At 37.5% G+C, this 21,146-nt stretch overlaps 1 protein-coding gene across 2 annotated transcripts in view; it reads right to left on the reverse strand.

Annotated features, from left to right (window-relative positions):
• Positions 1–21,146, reverse strand: part of SELENOI (selenoprotein I) — a 43,855-nt gene that overhangs the window by 7,369 nt on the left and 15,340 nt on the right. Inside the window, exons 2-9 of one of the 2 annotated variants that reach the window (XM_037528368.2) lie at positions 17,917–17,985; positions 17,316–17,424; positions 15,891–15,965; positions 12,209–12,471; positions 11,147–11,255; positions 5,831–5,879; positions 4,291–4,471; positions 2,712–2,897 (exon numbers count right to left, since the gene is read on the reverse strand). In XM_037528368.2, the coding sequence (XP_037384265.1) occupies positions 2,712–2,897; positions 4,291–4,471; positions 5,831–5,879; positions 11,147–11,255; positions 12,209–12,471; positions 15,891–15,965; positions 17,316–17,424; positions 17,917–17,985 (1,041 nt within the window). Of the gene's footprint in view, positions 1–2,711; positions 2,898–2,928; positions 3,598–4,290; positions 4,472–5,830; positions 5,880–11,146; positions 11,256–12,208; positions 12,472–15,890; positions 15,966–17,315; positions 17,425–17,916; positions 17,986–21,146 lie in introns of those variants that run through there. The other variant, XM_054701258.1, reaches the window with a different exon arrangement.

Raw genomic sequence — 21,146 nt, forward strand, 5'->3', positions numbered from 1 at the left:
CCAGAGGTGCTTGGGGTGAGAGGATTCACCAGAGACAGAGTGGGAGCAAAACAGGCAGATCTACTGAAATACCCGGCTGAGGGGAACAGCGGGCGAGACAGGAAAGGTCTGCTGCGCCACATGGGTTAGCTCCCTGGCCAGGGATGGAACTCATGCTACAGTGGCTGGGAATAGCTTGAATCTTTAACCCCTGCGCCACCAGGGAGGCCCCTCAAGTGATTTTTTTTCCTCAGTGGCTTAGCAAGTTTTACCTTTTGATCAAAAATTGTAGAAGTGGTAAGAGCACAAAGAGGAAAATAATGATCCTGGAATTTTTTCCATTTAAGTTGAATTTATTTTTCAAATGTTTAACAATGAAAATATCATGCCTTTTAATTACAGAAAAACATGTTTTGATTTGGTATATGTATAGTTTTCTAAAGGTATGCATCTGAATGATTATATTAAATTAAAACAATATGAAAGATGCTGCCAACTGCTATTTTATGCATAGGACTGGTAAAGTATCAGGGCAAAGGCCTAACAGTTGCTATAAAGCATATATCTGCATTTTACTTGTACAAATAACAACAAATGCATCATGTCACAGTTCATAGACTTAAAATGTTTTATTTTTTTTAAACAAAAATTTCATCTATTTTGTTTCAACAAATGTGTGTACTCTGAGGAGGAACACCATGGGAAGAAACCTAAGTTCTGTAACATACGCAAAGTATAAGCTTGTCACCAGCAGAACAGATGCTCCTATTTTAAAAGCACAGAAAACAACATAAAAGACAGCTTATTTATCAAATGATCACAACAGGGTTTCCTTTCAAAATAAGCATACCAAATAGAAGTATTTAAAGAATTTTTAAAATGTGAATACCTCTTTCCATAACAGCATTGCTATGATATTATCCCTAGATAATAAAGCAGTAAAAGAAAAAAAATAGTAGGGCCTCCCCGGTGGCACAACGGGGTTGAGCGCAGCGCTGTGAAGCTGTCCACAGCCTCTGCAGCGTGGGTTCCTAGCCGGACATGGAGATTCCCACATGGCGCGGCAGACCTCTCCTATTACACCCGCTGCTCCCCTCAGCAGTGTTTTTCGGTCGTCTGCCTGTTCTGCTCCCCACTCTGTCTGTGGTGGATCCTCTCACCCTCACACAGCTCTGGCCTGTACCCCAGCTCTTGCATTAAAAAAATAAATAAATCTTAAAAAAAAAAAAAAAAGATTCCAAATTTTTCACTTCAACATTATTTCTAATGGTGAAAAATTGAAAACAACCTAAATGATCAACCTATCTGGGTCATGATGAACTAAATCTGGCAATTGTTAAGTGTGGGTGTAGCATATAAAGCTCCTTTCAAGAGCAGGACTTTTATAGGCCTGGGGCAATAGGTATAAATCACGAGGCATGACAGGGAAGGGGGGTGTTGAAGGATGTACTTTGTGCCCCAGGGACTGATAAGTGGAAGGCCTTGTTATTAAGACTGGAGCCATGGGTGGGGGTCAAGAGTATATCAGCAGACTCACCCTCCCTATAGGCCTATATCCAGTGTTCAGTTTGACCAACCTTTTCTCTGTCAATAAAAAGTCTAGGACCTTGCTCTTGAGCAGCGTCCGTATCCTACAGCCTGCACCACGACTCCTGTTTCTTTTCTTTATTAGTGCAGTGCTGCCGATGCAACAATTAAGTAATCTCTCCACTATGGAATATTATAAAGCAATTAAAAAAACCATAACTATGAGACCATGTTAAAATTCACAAAATAATTAGATAAGAATGCTAAGTATGAAAAAAAATGTGCATGATTATGATTTTGATTTGATCTCTTAGTCCATGTGTTCTAAAACCAGTCTTTTATTTTAAAATATAATATTAAAGTTTACAAAGTACTTCTTTAATTCATCCTCTTCAATATTTCCTTATTTCCTATTTCTCCTGATGAGAATTTAGGGATAACACAGATGAAGTAAAAACCTCAAATAGTGCAAAGGTCTTTCTTTACTCTGAAGTTTTAAACTTTCTTTCCCACAATGCTTGGGCAGAGGGAGAGATGGTGGCAAGGAGTACTACAAAACCCACTGAGTTCTTTTCCAAATTATGTTAATGAGCAATAAAAATGGCCCTAAAGCTAAAGAAGTATAGGAATGAGATTACGTGGTCCCATATAATTAAAAGAAGAAGAGTTTCTAATTCTATTCACTGAGAAAATCATTTACATTTTTTTTTTAAAGATTTATTTATTTATTTATGCATGCATGCAAGCACTGGGTACAGTCAGAAGCGCGGGAAGGTGACAGAATTCACCAGAGCCAGAGCAGGGAGCAGAACAAGGAGACTGACGAAGTACACTGATGAGGGGAGCAGAGGGCGCGGCAGGAAAGGTCTGTGAGCCATGTGGGACCCTCGCCGGCGGCCGGGGATCGAATTGGCGCTGCAGAAGCTGTGGGCAGCTTCGCAGCTTAGCACTCAACCGCTGAGCCACTGGGGAGGCCCACATTTCTACCCATTCAAAAATAAGAAATTTCTCATACCAATTATTTATAATTACACATTCATAAGAGAAATAATATCTGAAATTACACACCTGAGTATTATCCAAAATTTAGAGACTATCCCAAAATTTTCCAGCTACAATAATAAGTGCAACTTTCTTTGAAATGTTCCCTCCATTTTACTATTTATAAAAACCAAATGGAATCAGTTTTGTTCAAGGTTACTCACCACTCGCACTCCGTAATGGATGTGAGCCAGAGTGAACACAGTTGTTACCACGTACAGGAGAACACTCTCAACGTAAGCAGTTACTCCAAAATTTACCACCATAACCACTAAGAAGAGAGGAAGAAGCAGCAGCCAATTCAAAGTTGGGCACCGGGTACTGCTCATTTGACAAACAATCAGGTGACACTTGAAGTTAGTAAAAAAGAAGAAAAACAAGAATGAGTGAACATTTAATTAGCAAAGCCCTTCAAAAACCAGTCACATCAACATTTAAAAAAACAGTCAAATACTAAGCCAACCAATGTTACATTATTAACATTCTCAACTGCTCAGAAGCTCCACAGGACTGCCGGCCCCACCTCAAAAACCATGGACCCTCAGAGAGCATAGAAGCAGCTAGAAGATAGTTTAGTAAGGATGGTATAGAAAACACTGTTTGATGGGTAATGATTTGAATAAAAGAAAGTTTAAGATTCTCTGATATCTGAGGGGGAAAAATCAAAACAGTCTCACACACCCCACACAAGCAAATTCCTTCATGGCAGTAAGGAGACGCTACCTCCAATTCATCCAGGCTGCCACCGTAACACCTCAGAACCCCTTGGGAAAGTTTCCTTTACTTTCAAACCCTTCCTCACATACAGTTTTACTCTTTCAGAGACTTTTTATACAATGCATTAGTTTTTCAAATCTTTAAACCCTGTGAAATCAGTAGTACTAAGGATATTAAAAACATTGTACAGACCTGAAAACATAAACTGTGGTTAAGTTATAAAATGAAAACTTACTAAGGACCTGCCTGAGTCAGAGCACAGGCTTGCTGGCTGTCAAGACGGTCAAGGTGTCTTTTCAACTCCTTCTGACCGCTCCTCCCTGTCTGCTGCCTCTTGGGTCATAGCAGAGAAAAGGACTTTTTAAAATATGTCTTATTCATTACTAAGTTCATTTCATGTTCTTTTTTTTTTTTTTTTTTTTTTTTAAAGATTTATTTATTTATTTCTACAAGAACCAGGGTACAGGCCAGATGCGCGGGAGGGTGAGAGGATCCACCAGAGACAGAGTGGGTAACAGAACAGGCAGATGACCGAAATACACTGCTGAGGGGAGCAGCGGGCGCAACAGGAGAGGTCTGCTTGCCATGTGGGACCCTCACCCGCCGGCCGGGATGGAACCGGCACTGTAGAGGCTGTGGACAGCTTCACAGCGCTGCGCTCAACCGCCTGTGCAACCAGGGGAAGCACGATTTCATGTTCTTAACTTAAAAATCAGTTGACTTTTAAAAATGTTTCATGTGCATGTGTTTTCTTTCTCCTCAAAAATCCCTCTAGAAGCTCCTTAAACTAATCATTGGGTCTGTGGCCCAGTCAACCACACTGTTAATAATATTTAGAGTCTGACGGCAATCTACAAATTATTACATGACTTCCTCAGCAGGCAGCCAAACCAAAGTGCCTTAAGTGGTTCCATAATCACTTACAGTTCCATAACACTACTGGAGTCTCCAATACTCAAAGTTCCTCAATTTATGTCACATACTCCTTATCCATAATATGATTTTTTTAAAAGAGAAAAATCTTACTGTGCTGTTGGCAAAGGCTGTTCCAACCATTAAGTAGAACACTCTAGGATGTATCTCTAAAATATCTGAAGGTGACCGGAGGATCCACACTGTAGACAAAATGAATAGCAAACATGGAGAAAAGAGGGGAACCATAGCTTCATAGACTGAATTGTGTTTCAAGGTGTTATTTTTATAGCTTCTGGAAAAAAAAAAATCAAGCAATACAAAGATTATTATTACATATAACACATACATTATACTTGTAGTTTGTAGTTTTCAAAGTACTTTCACACTTGTACTCACAATAACCCTAGAGTATAGATGAAACCAACTTCATGAAACCTTTTTCCCAGACAGGTTAAATGAGGATATGAGTATTTAAATTTTGCTACAGAGTGGCAGGTGAGAACTAGCTCTTAAGTCCTATCCCACTGCTTTCCCTTAAATCAAACCAACAACCATTGTGTTAGGAATGTAAAGATAAATAAAATTCAAGTCTTTGTTCTCCGATTATATATTAACCAGGAGAATAAAATGAACACAAAACAGTATTAGAAGAGTATTTCACGGTGCTACTATGATACAAACTGACACAGAACTACTGAGAAAAGAAAACTCAGATGCACACTCTGAAGTGAGAATGTGGACAGTGTATCTTAGTGACCCTAGGCACATGAGGTGGGGGGGGGGGGAGGGTGGCTGGGGCGGGGGTAATCCAAAATATGTTTGCTCAACTGCACAAAGCCCCAGTGTTAGTCTTGGCTCTGCCTTGAGCAAGATGCTGCCCAATCAGGATTTCATATCTAGAAGGAAGAAACAATCCAATCTCTAAGGTACTTTAAATTCTAGGGTTTCTATGAATGATTGCTGGTTGCCATAGTGGGGAAGATCTGAGAGGTGAAGGCTGAAGTGGGTTTGAGAGCTGAAAGATCAAGTGCAAAGTACAAACAAGTATTTCAAGTAGAGGAAAAACGGTGAGAGCAAAATTACTGAGTTTGGAAAGAACATATATTCAGGTTACAATAAGTCAATTCAGTGTGGCTGCAGAGATGGAGAAGTGTACAGATGAGAGAAACCGGAGCAACTCCCCTCCCCACCCTCATCCTACTTGCATGCAGAAATTTCTACTCTGCTATTTGAAGAATGGGTCTAGGGTGTGACCCTACACTACACAAGTTCAGGGATTTTATGATTACTACTAAACTTAATGATGACCAATTCATAAAACATGTCAACATAAATATAAACATGTCAACATACAAGGGAATATACTCCCTCCTGGAGATTGGATTTACTGACAAAAAATGGAAAATTAGAAGGCCAACCAGGCCAAAACTGTAACTAAAGAGCTAGTAGCTTTGTGCTATGGTCAAACTGACTGCACAACCCATCAGAGACGCCCTAAATTATCCTAACCTCATTCTAGATTCCCATTACATGTTTCATGACCTTTTGAAAAGTCCAGATTCAAAAGGAAAATAGGTCCTAAAATATTTCTAACATGACCATTTCTACAGATGTTCACATTTCTAGGCCAATTAAAAAATAAAATACTTACCTGAAAAAATTTGATAAGCTCATTGGAAGAGTCACACATAATGCACAACCTAAAAGAAAGAAAATTTAAATTATTATGAATTATTATTTAAATGATTTTTACAATAACTGAATACACACAAAATATGTAATATTTTTAGACCTAAGAACTTTCAGGTTCAGATTTACTTCAATAATGAAATTCAGTACATTTCTGAACAACATTTACAACCACAAGAGTTTGTGATTCAGAGCAGAGACTCAAAGGGCCAGACTGGGCTTGAATCTCAGTTGTGCCACCAACTGGTTATATGACTTCAGAGGAGTTAACCTGTTGGTGCCTCAGTTTCCTTTGTTATAAAATAGAGATAAAAGTAGTATTAAGCCCAAGGTTTTGAGAATTAAATTAATTTTTTACACATAAGTCCCCAGGAACAGTACCTGGTATATAATAAACAACATAGTAAATGTAAGTTATTGGAATAGGGACAATTAATGGATCCTGTTTATACTTGCTTTTACTGCTCCAGCATTTCAACTTCTACCCACCCACCCATACACTAGTTCTTTCCCCTATAACCTAAAAACAAGGATGGTCAGTCATTCCAAGAAACGTTATTATAACCTCTGCTGCCCTCACTATCTACTGTCTTACTCTCCTATCACTCCCAAACTTTTCTACTGCCCCCTCATTCATCACTCTTCTATTCATTCTGCCCCCAGTATGCAGAAATCGTATTCTTTAAATTTACCAGCCTTTTTTAGTCATCAAATTAAATATCCTTCCATCAGCCCTGATTTCTAAGTAAGATAACTCCACTGACTACCACTAAAAGCAAATTCTTTCCTCCTTCTGCTTTTGTGATTCCATTTTTCTGATGTCCCTGCTAGCCATCCAGCCATTACATTTTGTGTCCTTAAAGCTTCTACACTCTACACTGCATATTCCTGACCAGGCATTCAACTCTGCTTCTCTGCTCCCTCAGAGAATCTTCTTTACAGTTTTCACTACAAACTTCCTCCAGATGACTCCAACATTGGGTTATGTACTCTTGGACAAATCAGACAATCTCTCTGAGCCTCATTTCACAGTTGTACAATGAGGATGGGTGAACTGATTTTCTAGTGTCCCTTGCATCGTTAAATTCTTTGATTTTATGGTCTACAGAGATGTAAATTCCTGATCTAAATGCCAATATAACACCCATACGAACTTTATGAACTTCATTTGGATAGTTCATTAACATTCAACATATTAGCCCTAATTTGTCCACTCCAGATACCAAAGACTACATTTGACTACATTTGGGGTGATGGGAGGTGTTAATGCAGTTATGATTCTAGGGATCAAATTTAGAAATTCAAAACAATTTCTAAGACATTCTGCCACAGATAAAAAGACTGGAATCCACCAATAGAAATCTCACCTCAAAAGATGTATTACTCTGCTACCTCCAAGTCCAATGGGAACAAAGTTCCCCAAGTTAGAAGATATTAGAGGAAAAGGAAGGAGAAGATAAGCTTGTGTTCTCAGTAATTTTAGCAGCTGGGAACATTGGGGAATATTGGAGAGGAACCAGGGCCAAATGAATTAGCCCAGAATCACCTGTAGGTCTAGGATGTTGGCAACAGATTAAGAGAAACTTGCAAAAGAATTGCTGTACCAGGAGTATTCTCAGTTTAAAATATTGGGTAATAGTTTTATCTTAAATATAGCAAGTATATAGAATGCCTGGCTCACATTTCCAGGCTTACTTATTAAATAGAAACTTCAATTAGAACCATCAAGTCAAAAAGTACTTTTTTACAAAAAGTAAAAAGAGATAAAAAGGAGGAAATTTTGATTTACATCAAAACATAGGATTAATACACCTAATATATGAAAAGCTTCTAAAAATAAAGGAAATGGTAAGCATCTTACAGCAAAAACTGACTGGAGATTTAAAAAGTATGCAGAAAAAATACAAATGACTCTTAAATACTATAAAAGCTCATTTGTAATAAGAGAAATGCAAATTAAAACTATACAGATACATCATTTTTTACCTATCATACTGAAAAAAATCTGAAAGTTTGACAATATACCATGCTGGTAAAATTTTAAATAAATGAGCACTTTCACACATGGGTGATAGAAATTCAAAAACCAAATAATCTAGATGAAAGGGAACATGGGGATGTCTAATGAAATTGTGTAATTTGTCCTTTACCAGCAATTCTACTTCTAGGGATCTTATCCAAAATGCCCTGGGCAAAAAAATGAAAAGACATATATATGTATTATCACTGCAGCAATTTTTATAATAGCAAAAGACTGGAAATAACTCCAAAGTCTACCAGTAGGAGGCTGGCTGAATAAACTGTGGTACATCCACACAATGAAGCACCAAGCAGCTCTACAAAGGAATGAGGAAGATCCTTCTCTATCACTGTGCAGTGATCTCTAGGATATATTATCAGAGGGGGCGAAGGGGCTGTTGCAAAGTATATACAGTATACCACCATTTGATAAAATAACACACACACACACACACACATACACACACACACATTTACTTATATTAAGAAACAATAAAAAGGGCCTCCCCGGTGGCGCAGCGGTTGAGCGCTGGGTTGCGAAGCTGCCCGCGGCCTCTGCGGCGCCAGTTCGATCCCCGGCTGCTCCCGGCCACCGGAGGAGGGTCCCACATGGCGCGCAGACCTCCCCTGCCGCCCGCTGCTCCCCTCAGCAGTGTCCTTCGGTCCTTCTGCCTGCTCTGCTCCCCGCTCTGGCTCTGGTGAATTCTCTCACCCTCCCGTGCTTCTGACTGTACCCAGTGCATGTGTAACAGAACAAACAAATAAATAAATAAACATGCCTCTATTAAAAAAAAAAAAAAAAAAATTAAAAAAAAAAAAAAAAAGAAACAATAAAAAGATAAACCAAAGATTTTAAAATCTAAGAATGATTAGGAGGAAAAAGATTAGGGAAGTGATAGCAGCTAGATTTCTTTCAAAACACCTTGTTTCATACATAGATTTGACTTTGTAACCATGTAGATATTTTACATACTTAGAAAGGAAATATAAACTTTAAAAGAAAAAATAATCCCTAAAAATCAAAAGTAAAATGAAACAAGCTTAAATGTACATATCCACGGTTGATAGGAAAACCACAGTCAGAACTTTAAAATATCAAAATCTGACTCGGTTTCTCCAGTGGAATAAACCACAAAGACAAATGGGAACTGAAAAAAATCTTAAAACTATTTTCAACAATCCTATTATTAATTGTGGTACTGTATCCTGCAACTGTTGTTTTATGGAATAAAACAAATAACTATGTTGTATCAGTGAAAACAAAGATTTGCAAAGGACATGCAAATGTATGATCAATGAAGTTGAATAAAAATTCTGTATTACTGAATTTGGTTTCAAATTATTAGTATAAATTTATGAGGTATTTTATCGAAAAACTTTATTAACCTAGCTATTCACCAAATAGATTCCTAAGCAATGTTCATCAATGTCAATTAATACCATTAGGGGACGAGCTAATGCAGAACTTTGTACTTGATGGAACAGACATGCAATACTAAACCCTCTGATCAGCATTAACATCACCAGAGACAACTAGATAATGTGTGACTCCTAAGGATGCAATGTGCTACACATTGTGTATCTGTGTATCTCTCAAACTTGTATCTAAATCTATTCCTCCATTGTTAGTTCACAGAAAAAATAAGAGGAATAGGAACATGTTAAGTGATATGACGAGAACTCAATCAGCACAAAGTAGAATTCAAGAGTTCTGTTGGTCAAAGGACTCACTTTCTTCAACAAATAAATTGCAAAGCAAAAGAGGGTAAACTTACAAAGATTGAAAAAGACTAAAAAAAACCTATCAACCAAGTACAAGGTATCTGCTCTACTTGGTGACTCCTATAACAGACTGATTATAAAAGAACATTTGAGACTACTATGGAAATCTAAACACTAGATACTTGAGGTTATTAAAGAATCACTGTTACCTTATTTGGTGTGGTAATAGTATTATAAATACATTTTCAAAACAGGAATCCATATCATATAGAGATATAGTGAAGTATTTACATATGAAATGAAATATGTCTGGGATTTGCTTAATATAGTCCAAAGGGAGAAGGATGTCTGATAATAGTGGCATAAAGAAGTAGGGTGAGTACTCTCACAAAACATTAAAAACCATGTAAAAATATTAAAAATAACTACATGAAAACACTAGAAAATAATCAAAGGTAGGCAGAGGGGTTCCTAGAGTGTGTATGGTTTAAAGCCACAGAAAAAGGCCCACAATACTCCTTTTCTGAAAGTCAGTGCCAAATGTACCATCTTCTCAAGAGCATCCAGGCCTTACCTAATTCCCAATCCATAATCTAAGTGCACCAATAAGAAGAGACAGAGTTAGCCAAAGGAACAGAGCAGTAGCCGAAAAGTATGCTGTTTTCCTTCTACAAAGATGCTTATGACACTGGGCAGCACCAGGTGCCTCTTCTTTGCCTCTTCCTATAGCACTCTCTCTCCCCTACTCAGTCAATCGTCCTGCAGATATGCCCTTTGGATACAATTAAAAGGGAAACATTACCATGATGAAAAATTACCAAGCTGGGCCCCCCCTGGTGGCGCAGCGGTTGAGCGCTGGGCTGTGAAGCTGCCTGCAGCCTCTGTAGCACCAGATCGATCCCCGGCCACCTGCGAGGGTCCCACATGGTGAGACAGACCTCTCCTGCTGCGCCCACTGCTCCCCTCAGCAGTGTATTTCATCAGTCTGCCTGTTATGTTCCCCGCTCTGGCTCTGGTGAATTCTCTCACCCTCCCATGCTTCTGACTGTACCCAGTGCTTGTATGAATAAATAAATAAATATTTGAAAAAAAAAAAAAACAAATTACCAAGCACTCAGTGGCTTACAAGGGTCTGAGAGGATGAGAGGCACAATGTTCAGGGTAGATGTATTTATAAAGTAATCTCTACATTTCATCAATTCTATTGCCTACAAACTAACAATCTTCAACTCTGAGACAAGTATTAAATTTACTACATCCAGTGTCCCCCTAAATGTGGACCCTGTGATTCAAGCTGGACTAATCTGAATCATTTACCAGTTTTATATGATCTATTTTGATATCTCCCTGTCATTCAAAATAGCTTGGTACTGAACAATGAGAGCAAAACAAAGGAATCTTATGGTCCCTTAATGGCTTGTTTGAAATCCTGATGGGCATCAAGGAAAGGGGTAAGGGTGCTGTTGCTTGTCATAATCAAATACTGGCTTTGATAAAAAAATGTTGTTAAAACAGTCTTCAACATGGTGCTTCTTACCAATAATCATTGTAGTGAATAGGTCTCTATATAAGAAATTAAACAGGAAAGGTTCATACCAGGCCTCAACTCCCACAATCGCAGTCACTATGTAGACAAAAGAAATAGTCTGGAAGGCAAATGCAGACAATGCATACAGAGACATTAATAGTTGGAAAGATCAGAAGGTCAATAATGCAGTGTAAGTCTAGTTAAACAGTTTTAGTAAAAGCAGTTTTGCAATATGCTTAAATTTAATATGAAGGCAAGACTTCCTGCCTTTAAAAATATTTTTTTCCAGCCAACAATGCCATAAAACAGCTAACTTCTAGACAATGCAAGCAACTGGTCCTCATTTGGAACACTTTAAGGTACTTTATAAGTTGATAAAGTCTTAAGATGATCCAATTTGCCTACCCAATCACTTTCATCAACCACATTCCCATTTCTGATTTTTATTGGGGCCTTAGATACAAATGGGGGAAAAGACAACATAAAAAGTTGGGATTTAAAAGCAGAGAAAGTTAATAGCAAGTCTAAGTAAGAAAGCAAATCTCTACTCACTGAAACATTGCCAATGAAGAACAAATAAAGCCAAAAATTTAATGATAGGTGCACACCTTTCCTTACAAAAATCAATAGTTCAAATGACTGAACATTTATTAACATTAAGAAACTTCTTTATTGGTGTAATAGTGGCATAGTGATTGTGTTTTTTAAAAGGAGCTCTTACCATGTAGAGCTATACAGTAAAATGCTTATCACACAATGCCAGGAATTTCCTTTAAAATGATTGGGGGAGGCTGTGGGTGACAAAGGCACACACGATAAGTAGATAAGTCATGCGTCGGTAATTGCCGAAGCTAAGTAATAGGGACATAAAGGGTTCATTACTCTATTCTCTCTACTTTTATATGTGCTTGACATTTTTTCATAAATGAGTAAAAAAAAAAATGAAAAAGAAATTATTTTAAAAGCACACATCAGTTTTAACCAAAAAAGCATTAAAGGCGATAAAGACAGACAAAAACTCTCCCCAAATTCATGACAATGTTGAAAATTTGAGGCAAAACATATACTTACCACCTGGCTAATATCATATCCCCATGGCAGGAAAAGAATTCCTGTGTTATACTTTTCCCAGTGGGATAGGATGAAAGAAAACAAAACTACCCACAGCAGGATATAAAGAACAAAAACACTGACACCAGACGGTCCTCGTCCAAAGATGGAATACACAGTTACAACAAAGTACACACATGACCAGCTATCCAGGCCATGGTCAAAAAGCTCCCCTAAGGGGGTGCTGGAATTCGTTCTGCGGGCTTGCTTTCCATCCACACCATCTGCAAGAAAAACACATCACCACAGGAAAGGTCAACATCTGCACTAGTATGGAGAAAGTCTCCTTTCATAAACTGGAGAAAACAGCTCATGTTACAGGAATGTGAATTAACAAAAATATTCAGTAGTTGTTCATTTAACCACTCCTTGGTCTGGGATCCAAAAACACTCTGTACTGCCACCATAGCAACTATTTCATCTTGTTTCATGCTATAGTCACTTCTTTACAGATCTACCACCTCTATAGTTTTAGACGTTTTCAGACAAGGCTTTGCACATAGTAGGTATTCCATAAATATAATTAAAAGTTATTCAAATAGAACGAAAAGTTATTCAAACAGTGCACTGCATAATTCTTCTTGTAGTGAAGATTACAAGAAAGAAGACAAAAGGTGATAATGACGGCTATAATGTCTCAGACACCACAGAAGAGTACAGAAAGGGGGCAGATCTTCTTCAGAGTAAGAGTCTAGCATGGCCTTCCAGACAAGATGAAATCTAAGTAGGGTCGTAATGCATGACTGGAGTCCAGTGGGTGAGAGAGAAAGGTATGCCATTTCAAGGAGGGAGCACTATCGGCAGAAACCCTGAGATGGGAAAGCACACCCGTGTCCAGAGAAGGCCCATAGTCATGAAACTGCTAGAATCTAGTGCTTAACAAGGGCAATACAAAGAGACTGACAGGGAGGTTTGAATCAGTTTAATAAAAGTTTTAGGGGGTGTGAGCAGCTCCCAAAAGTATCTAAGTGGGGCACGACAGGAGTGCAAGCAAGGCAGTGCTTCGGGAAGATCCACCTGGACGATGGGGTAGGGAGCAACACTGATTAGAGGAAGTCAGACTGAGCCGGAAATGCAGCAGGAGTGAAAAGGTGGAGGCAAATGAGAGAGTAAGTAAATAAAAATGGTAATGCAGCAAAGGATGAGACGTGAAGCCAAGGGACAAGAAAGTCATCTCTGGGGCCTCCACGGAGGCGCAGCGGGTTAAGCACAGAGCTGTGAAGCTGTCCATAGCCTCTGCAGCGCGGCTTCGATTCCCGGCCCACCAGGGAGATTCCCAAATGGTGCAGCAGACCGCTCCTGTCGCGCCCGCTGCTCCCCTCAGCAGTGTATTTCAGTCATCTGCCTGTTCTGTTCCCCACTCTGTCTCTGGTGAATCCTCTCACCCTTCCATGCCTCTGGCCTGTACCCCAGCTCTTGTATAACAATAAATAAATCTTGGGGGGGGGGAATAACATTAAAAAAAAAAAAAAAGGTCATCTCTGAAGTCTCCAGACTGCATAACCAAGACAGTAGTGGTGCTAACAGAAAAAGGAAAAGTCAGAAGAAGCAAAACAGAAAATATGCTGAGCATAATTTCAGAAGCTAAAATGGAAGTGTTGACAGGATATTCACATGGTAATATCAAATAAACTAAGGGTACTTACCGGCAACTCAGAAGATAAGTAAAGGCTAGGTAAAAACACGGAAATCATCTCAATAGTGTTAAGAATCAAGAAAATCAAGGTAATGGGGAAAAGGAAAAAGCTAAGGGTAAAGTCCAGTGCAGCACCTTCATTTAGAGGCAGAAACAGAGAAGCCAGGGAGGGAGGGAGATAGTAAAACCAAGTTAAAAAGCAGAGTTTGAATTATAAAAACTTCTCCACACATAAGTCTTGTTAACTAGGTGTATCAAAATTAGGTTAACTATAAAGATTCAGATATGGGAATTAAAAGCCCCTTATAATTACTGTGTTTACCTGCTCACTATAGTACTATCGCCAAGCTCAGTATGCGGCCAAAAGGGCCTTTAAAAATATAAGTATTATTAAAACATATTAGTATATTAAATATACTAATATATATTAATATATTAAAAATAGACTATTACAAAACGAAGAATCCAAACTCCTGCCCAAATACTTCAGAGTCTGCTATATAGCTTGAAAACTTTTCTTCCTTTAAGTAACTAAAGTATTTCCTAAAAGTCTTTCTCTCACTATAGCTAGCTTAATTGACTACTTTCAGGACAACAGTTATTACAGATACTGAATTCATGAATTACTTATTAATTTTTGTACATGTTCTCACTGAACCCATTCTAGCTGTACAAGTCTCGGGTCTCAGTAAGTTTTCAGAAAAAGAATTTTAAGAAAGGGAACTCAAGGCATATTCTAAATATTCTCAGCACTCCAGAAGGGCCTAGAGTGGCACCCTATAATCAAGCACATTAACATTTGTGCAGCAAAATGTAAGAATAGTCACATTAGTAGAAGGTTCTTCGGCCTTGCTGCTTAAAGTCAGTGTTCGAGGACCACCCTCACCTTTTCTCTATTCCTCCCACAGTTCTTGGCAACCAAATCCTGTAACAGGATTTTAAAACCTGCTTATTTTTCATAACAACGGCACAAAAGGCTTTACCTAAATATGTAACTTTATACTAAGCTTCTCCCTAATTCTTCTAAACTTTACTCTCTTTCTTCCCCAAACTCCTGCAGTTCTACACATCTGCCATGTCAGCATTTACTCATGTGCTGGATTATACTGGTTTTATGAATGTAAGTCATTTTCATCTGAAGAGATCCATGCACCTTTCAGTCAGGGTCTATTATTTCACCTTCACTTAAAAACTGCGCACTACCTACCTCTCATGTTATGCACTATTCGAGATGCTACACAAGTGAACAAAACAGATTACTCGCTGCCTAAGAACTTAGATTTGAGAGCAGACAGACAATAAGTAAATTAAGTAATACATAAGGGGTCATGTGGTTTAAGTGTTATGGAGAAAGATAAAAGGACAGGAGAAAAGGAGAATGCAGAACAAAGCATGTAAGTAATCCCCCCAAAAACACTGCTGGCAGAACACACAGCTCAGCCTAGCACAGATGCCCTGAAGTTCACTGCCTCACAAATCAGAATTACTCAATTCCTTATTTGTTCTCCCACTGCACTCTATTATAAACTCTCTCTCAGTATTTGCGATTGTTTGATATGTCAATATTCTCAAACAAGGCAAAAATGATGTCTCATTCCAGGGGGTGGCAAATACTTTTTATAAAGAGGCAGTTGGTAAAGTTCAGGTATTTGTGCCATGTAAGTCTCCGATGCAATTACTGACCTGACTTTGTTGCAGGAAAGCAGCCACAGATCACGTGTAAAGGAATGAGCACAGCTGTATTCCAATAAAATTTTACTAACCCAAACTAGGTAACAGGCCAGATTTGGGCCCCAGTGGTAGCTTTTCAACTCCTATCTTTTTTGAATCCCAACCAATGAATGACAATATTTTTCAGAGAAACTCAAAAACATGTACATTAAACTCAACAGGATATTAACAATCTGTAGTTAAATTAAGTTTAGGAGAAAATGCTAATTTAGTAGATGGCAATCCTTGCTGAGACTCACCAGGCTTTGACCAAAATGATAACTGCTAATTTCTTACCGAGTGTGTAGGCTATGAAGTTGAGGATGCCCACCACAATCCAAACCCAGTCAGGGACGTGCTTGTGACCTGGTGCTGCAAAGGAAAGCACCTCAGATTTTAATACAGTTTAAGTTCGTCATTCTTACCACAGAACATACTGCTAATGAGAAATGTCCCTACTTGTTAAATAGAAGTGAAAGTACCTTACAATATATTTTGAAGGCAGAACTAGATCAATATTAAAATATATCAGCAAATTGACAAAAACCAAAGAAGTATCACTCTAACCTCTCATAACAAATAGGCACTTATCTTGAGCTTTAGTCATAACACAAGGTTGCATATCTCTACTTGAAATTTATTTATGTGCCTAGAATGAAAAAAAATAACATTTTGGGACTTTAACAAATGCTTAACCTGATCCATGCTGTTTATGATTACACTGCAAACATGCACTGAGCCTTCAAGTTATAGCCTTACATTATATCACTAATCAGCTAAACAAAAAACCTTCTGATTGCCTCATCAGGATGATTTTAGCATCTGGATGATTTTAGCATCAGAATCATTCTGAAATACCGGGACCTCACTTGTCCCCCTTAAAATAGAACAACTAACAATCAGGTCTGGGTTCTGGTGCTGGCTCTGGAGTATATAGTATTCCATTTCCCAAATATGCTCGAAATAGATGGTACATCTGGTTCTTCCAGTTGTATTAGATATATATGTGATATTTATATATTTTTAGTTCTCTTTAGTTCTCTTAATATTTACATATTTTTAGTTCTCTACATAAATAATCTTAGTCAGAGAAAGTAACATTTCTAGTTATAAAGATAAACTTTTGAGGATGTCCTGAGATTAAAGTACAAATTAAATACACTTACTATCAAAATCATGCTTAATAAAGTTTAATCTTACTCATTCATGTGGAACCTTATAATCTTCAATTTTTTTTTACATGTAAAGAAGCTATGGCTACAAATTTCAGTTAATAAAGTTAGGCACATGCATAGTTTCAACAGTCAGAATTTCTATAAATATCAAAAATCATAAGGGTTTGCAACTCCAAATTTTCCTACAAAAACAATGTCGTCAACGATTGTTCCTTTCTCCAAGTCAGTCCATAAAAGTCTGCTGACTGCACAACATAGGTGAATTATAATACTAAAACTCCTGACTACATCATTTATAAGTATTCTTATTGGAAAATATATTCTCTAACTTAGAATGTAAAAAATACTTATCCACCTCGATCTTTCAAAACTCCTCATAACAACAAATTGTGAAAACAATTTAGATTTCATATCCAATTCAACATTTTATATGCCCTTAAAATATTTGAAACCTTTCACAAACACAAGCATCTTAAAAGAACCAAAAATAATCTTATCTCATTTTTCTCTAGACATTTAAAATTTTATATTAAAGTAAAAATCCTACCTGAAGCATAAAAGTCAGGATCAAAGTATGCCATAAGTACGAAATTGAATACAACCAGCAGAAAGCCAGAAAAGGTTATCAGATTTGGAGCCAGCCATGTAGGAAATACCTATTTTTTTCCAAAATAATTAGAAAATAATTAATTTTATTAGAAAATAATTAGAAAATAATAATTTCTCTGTCCATTACATACCACAACATGCAAGCTTAAATCATAATAAAAAATATAAATTTGAAAAATCTTATACAGTGTTATATACATTAAAATGTAAACCACAATCTAGCTGATAAAAATACAGATTTATTTTCCTTTCTGTTTTCTATATTTTAAATAATTCTACAATCAACATACTTTTATAATCATAGTGTTATCTTTTATTTTAGAAAAATTTTAAAGGCATTTTACAAAAATGATAAATTCCAGAGTATAAACTTAGATTTCAACAATGAGACAAAAAGATAAGTGACCAAGGGAAGGAAGGTGGGAGGGGTAGCTCCTCTAGATACACTATCGAACTGATACATCTGCAACACTCCACAAAGTAGTTTAAATATTTAAAACTTACTAAAACTTAAGTTCATGCCTATTAAATCACCTTACCTTGACTATAGTGTTCCAAAATGGATGCATGACATACAGGGAGAGTGGGTTGGTATCCACTGCGCTGTACTGTTAAGAAATGAAACATTCATAGTTAATCCTTGCATACTAGCAAGTACAACAATATTTCTCAAATGAAGGTAGCACAGAATAACTTGGAGAATGTGTGTTTATATGATGCCAACTGAATAACTGAAAGAGCAATATAAATGGGCAAAGACAAACGTAGCCAGATTTTTTAAATCAACTTTTATAATATTATAATACTTCAATAGAAAAATTTATATTGCATGAAAGTTCTACTTTACAATGAAACATCAGTAACGAACACACTGTGTGCATTCAAACACTGACCATCCTGATTTTCTCAACCTCCTTCAGCTAATAGGAATCTAGTTGTTAGAGCCCCTGAGACCATCACTAATGTACTTACTAACTGCGTCACCTTGGGTGAATTACTTATCCTCAAGGCCTTTGTTTCAACTATAACATGAGGTGATAACCTTTACCTCAAAGGACTGCTGTAAGAATTAGCTAAGTTCATAGTATACATGAAGTGCTTAGGCCAACACCAGTAAGTGCTAAGTAAGGGTGATATAACAGGAAATAGTGTCTCTGCCCCAGTTCCTGGCACAGAGCTCCTTCTTGTAACTTGCTAAGTGGTAAATGCATTCTCTTGTTCTAATATGTTTTGTTGCCATCCCTGACACAGGACTCCTAAAACCCTTACTCCACAGAAACAGATTTTCCTGCCTTGGGACCCTACCAGACCTCCATGTGCCTCTTCAGCTGGCTGTTCACCTGTGTCCTTTATCATATCCTTTAATAACCTGGTCAATGTTACTGTTCGAGTCCTGTGAGATGCTCCAGCAGATTAATGGAACCCAAGGTGAGAACTTCAGCTTGTGACCTGCACCTTAAGTGCATGTGCAGCAGGGAGCAGTCCTGCAGGATCAAGCCTGGGGTCTGCCACTATCTTCAGGAAGATAAATGCAGGATGCCCAGCTGGTGTCCCAGAGAATTGCCTTTTAAGGGGAAAAATATCTCCATATTTGGTGACCAAGTGAAGTGTTTTGTGTAATACAGGAGACTCACAGAGAAGAAACACAGAAGGAAGAAATTTTCCTTTACAACAAGCATTAAATATTATTAGTAAATGTGTTTTGAGAGTCAAGATAATGACAGATCCCTTTACAGCAAAATGGATTGCATAAAAAAAAAAGTATTATGTAATATAGTCAAGTTCATTCTCCAATGACTGAGCTATTTAGAAAAAATTTAAAGAAAATTTTAACAAAGATCAGTATATAAATATGTACAACGTTAAGAATCACATCAAAAGTTATTCATCAGACACACACCCACTGGCGTACCTGTCACGTAGAAAGCACTCCACTACGTATGGGGAAGGAGAGATGCAAAACTGATAAGGGACAACTCCCTTCTCAAGGATTGGGATGGTTACCTAATTCATCCAAGTGACATTTAAGCGACATTATGCTAGTCAAATATTTTAAAAGTTTTGACTGTTTTGTGTATAAAAATAAGTATTTGGATATCTATTATAGTTTTTTAAATCATGATTAAAAATTAGATTTTCTTCCTGAATGTTTTATGAATATGCAGTATCATCAATACTTTTTTTTTTAATATTTATTTTTATTTATTTATTTATACAAGCACTGGGTACAGTCAGAAGCGCGGGAGGGTGAAAGAATTCACCAGAACCTATCTTCTCAATACTTAAAGTGTTTCAAGACTTAAAGATGTGATGAACAAAAAACCAAACTGAACGTACTGGTAGCAAAGAGAGTCAACTAATAAGGCAAATGCTGATTCAACATACTCCAATTCTCCAACCAATTCTGACTGAAAAGGGATGACTTACTTAAATCTTGGGGTGTAGTTAGAAAATGGTGACAGAAAATCACCTCTGCAGGCTGGAGTTAGAGCTATGCAGCTGCATCCAGACGCTCACTGCCGAGGTTTACTTAAATGAGGATCACTGTTCTTACTAAAATCAACTTTTACTCGAGTTTACAAAGGTTTTCCGTACAATAGATGCCGCTACATGTGAACTTTTGCAGAATGAAGGAGACAGGAATTGCCTGAATTTAAGTCTTCAGACCTGGGACTGATAAAAAGCCCTAATGGCTGCCAATGAATGACAAGGTGGGAGCGCCCTGGTCTCTTCCACTTTCCTAAAGCCCACCCAGAAACGCGTGATATAGCAGCAGGTCATACAAACTGGAAAACCACACGTTTCAAGTCCATCCTCTACTCCCAGTGCAAAGGTTGTAAGAAGTCCAAATTCAGAAGAAAATAATTTAAGATACCACATGAATACATACATAATGTATTTGTAATGCAATATGCAAATTACAATAGTCTTAACATCTTATTCAAATGTTTGCTAAGTGAGTTTCATACCATAGGTTTTCACACTTTGAACTTAGATCTCTGAAAGGTCCTTAACTGATACCATTTTTATTTTAAAAGCTTCTATTTTAAAATTCTGAGGTTTTATATCTAAATCTCAACTTCAGGAGACCAGAGAAATGATTGGACTATACAACAAAATAAAAGAATGTCAAGTTTGCCTAACTGGATTTTTTACATTGAATAACAGTTGATGAGCTCATGTATAGCAAGAAAATTTAATAGGAGATTACAAAAGACAGCAAACAATAAACCTAAAGAACACTCTGTCCTCTAGCCTTACACACCTGAGTCTTTTTCTAGGTTACATTTCACATGGAATAAACAAAGAAACTTGAAACTGTCCTGTGAATCAATAGGAGAAGAGCAGAATGATTCAAACCTTTCACATGCATGAAAAAAATAAAATATAAACTTTGAAAGGTGTTACACTACATTTAGTTTATTTGCTGATGCTTGCTAAATACATCTTTATTTTCCACTGGAATGTTGTTCTAGAATAAACCAGAATATCTAACCAGGTAGATATCCATAACACACTTCACAGCCTCCTATGGCTTGGTTGGCTGTATAATCTGCAGGCCTGGCTAAAATAGCAGCTGAAGAAATGCTTGAGCACCACAGCCTGAACAGTCTAAGGCAAAATCTCAGAATCACAAGAGAACTCAGAGGATGCCTTGATTCTCCCATGCCTGAGCCTCGTCCATGAGGACAGGTAAATAATTATCTGGCCTCATTTGATTCTGGTTTAAAAAAAAAAAAAGCTCATTACTTCCAGAAGCAATCCAATC

Source organism: Talpa occidentalis, unplaced genomic scaffold (assembly GCF_014898055.3).
Source record: "Talpa occidentalis isolate TD23 unplaced genomic scaffold, MPIMG_talOcc4v2.1 talOcc4.5, whole genome shotgun sequence".
Lineage (NCBI taxonomy): Eukaryota > Metazoa > Chordata > Mammalia > Eulipotyphla > Talpidae > Talpa > Talpa occidentalis.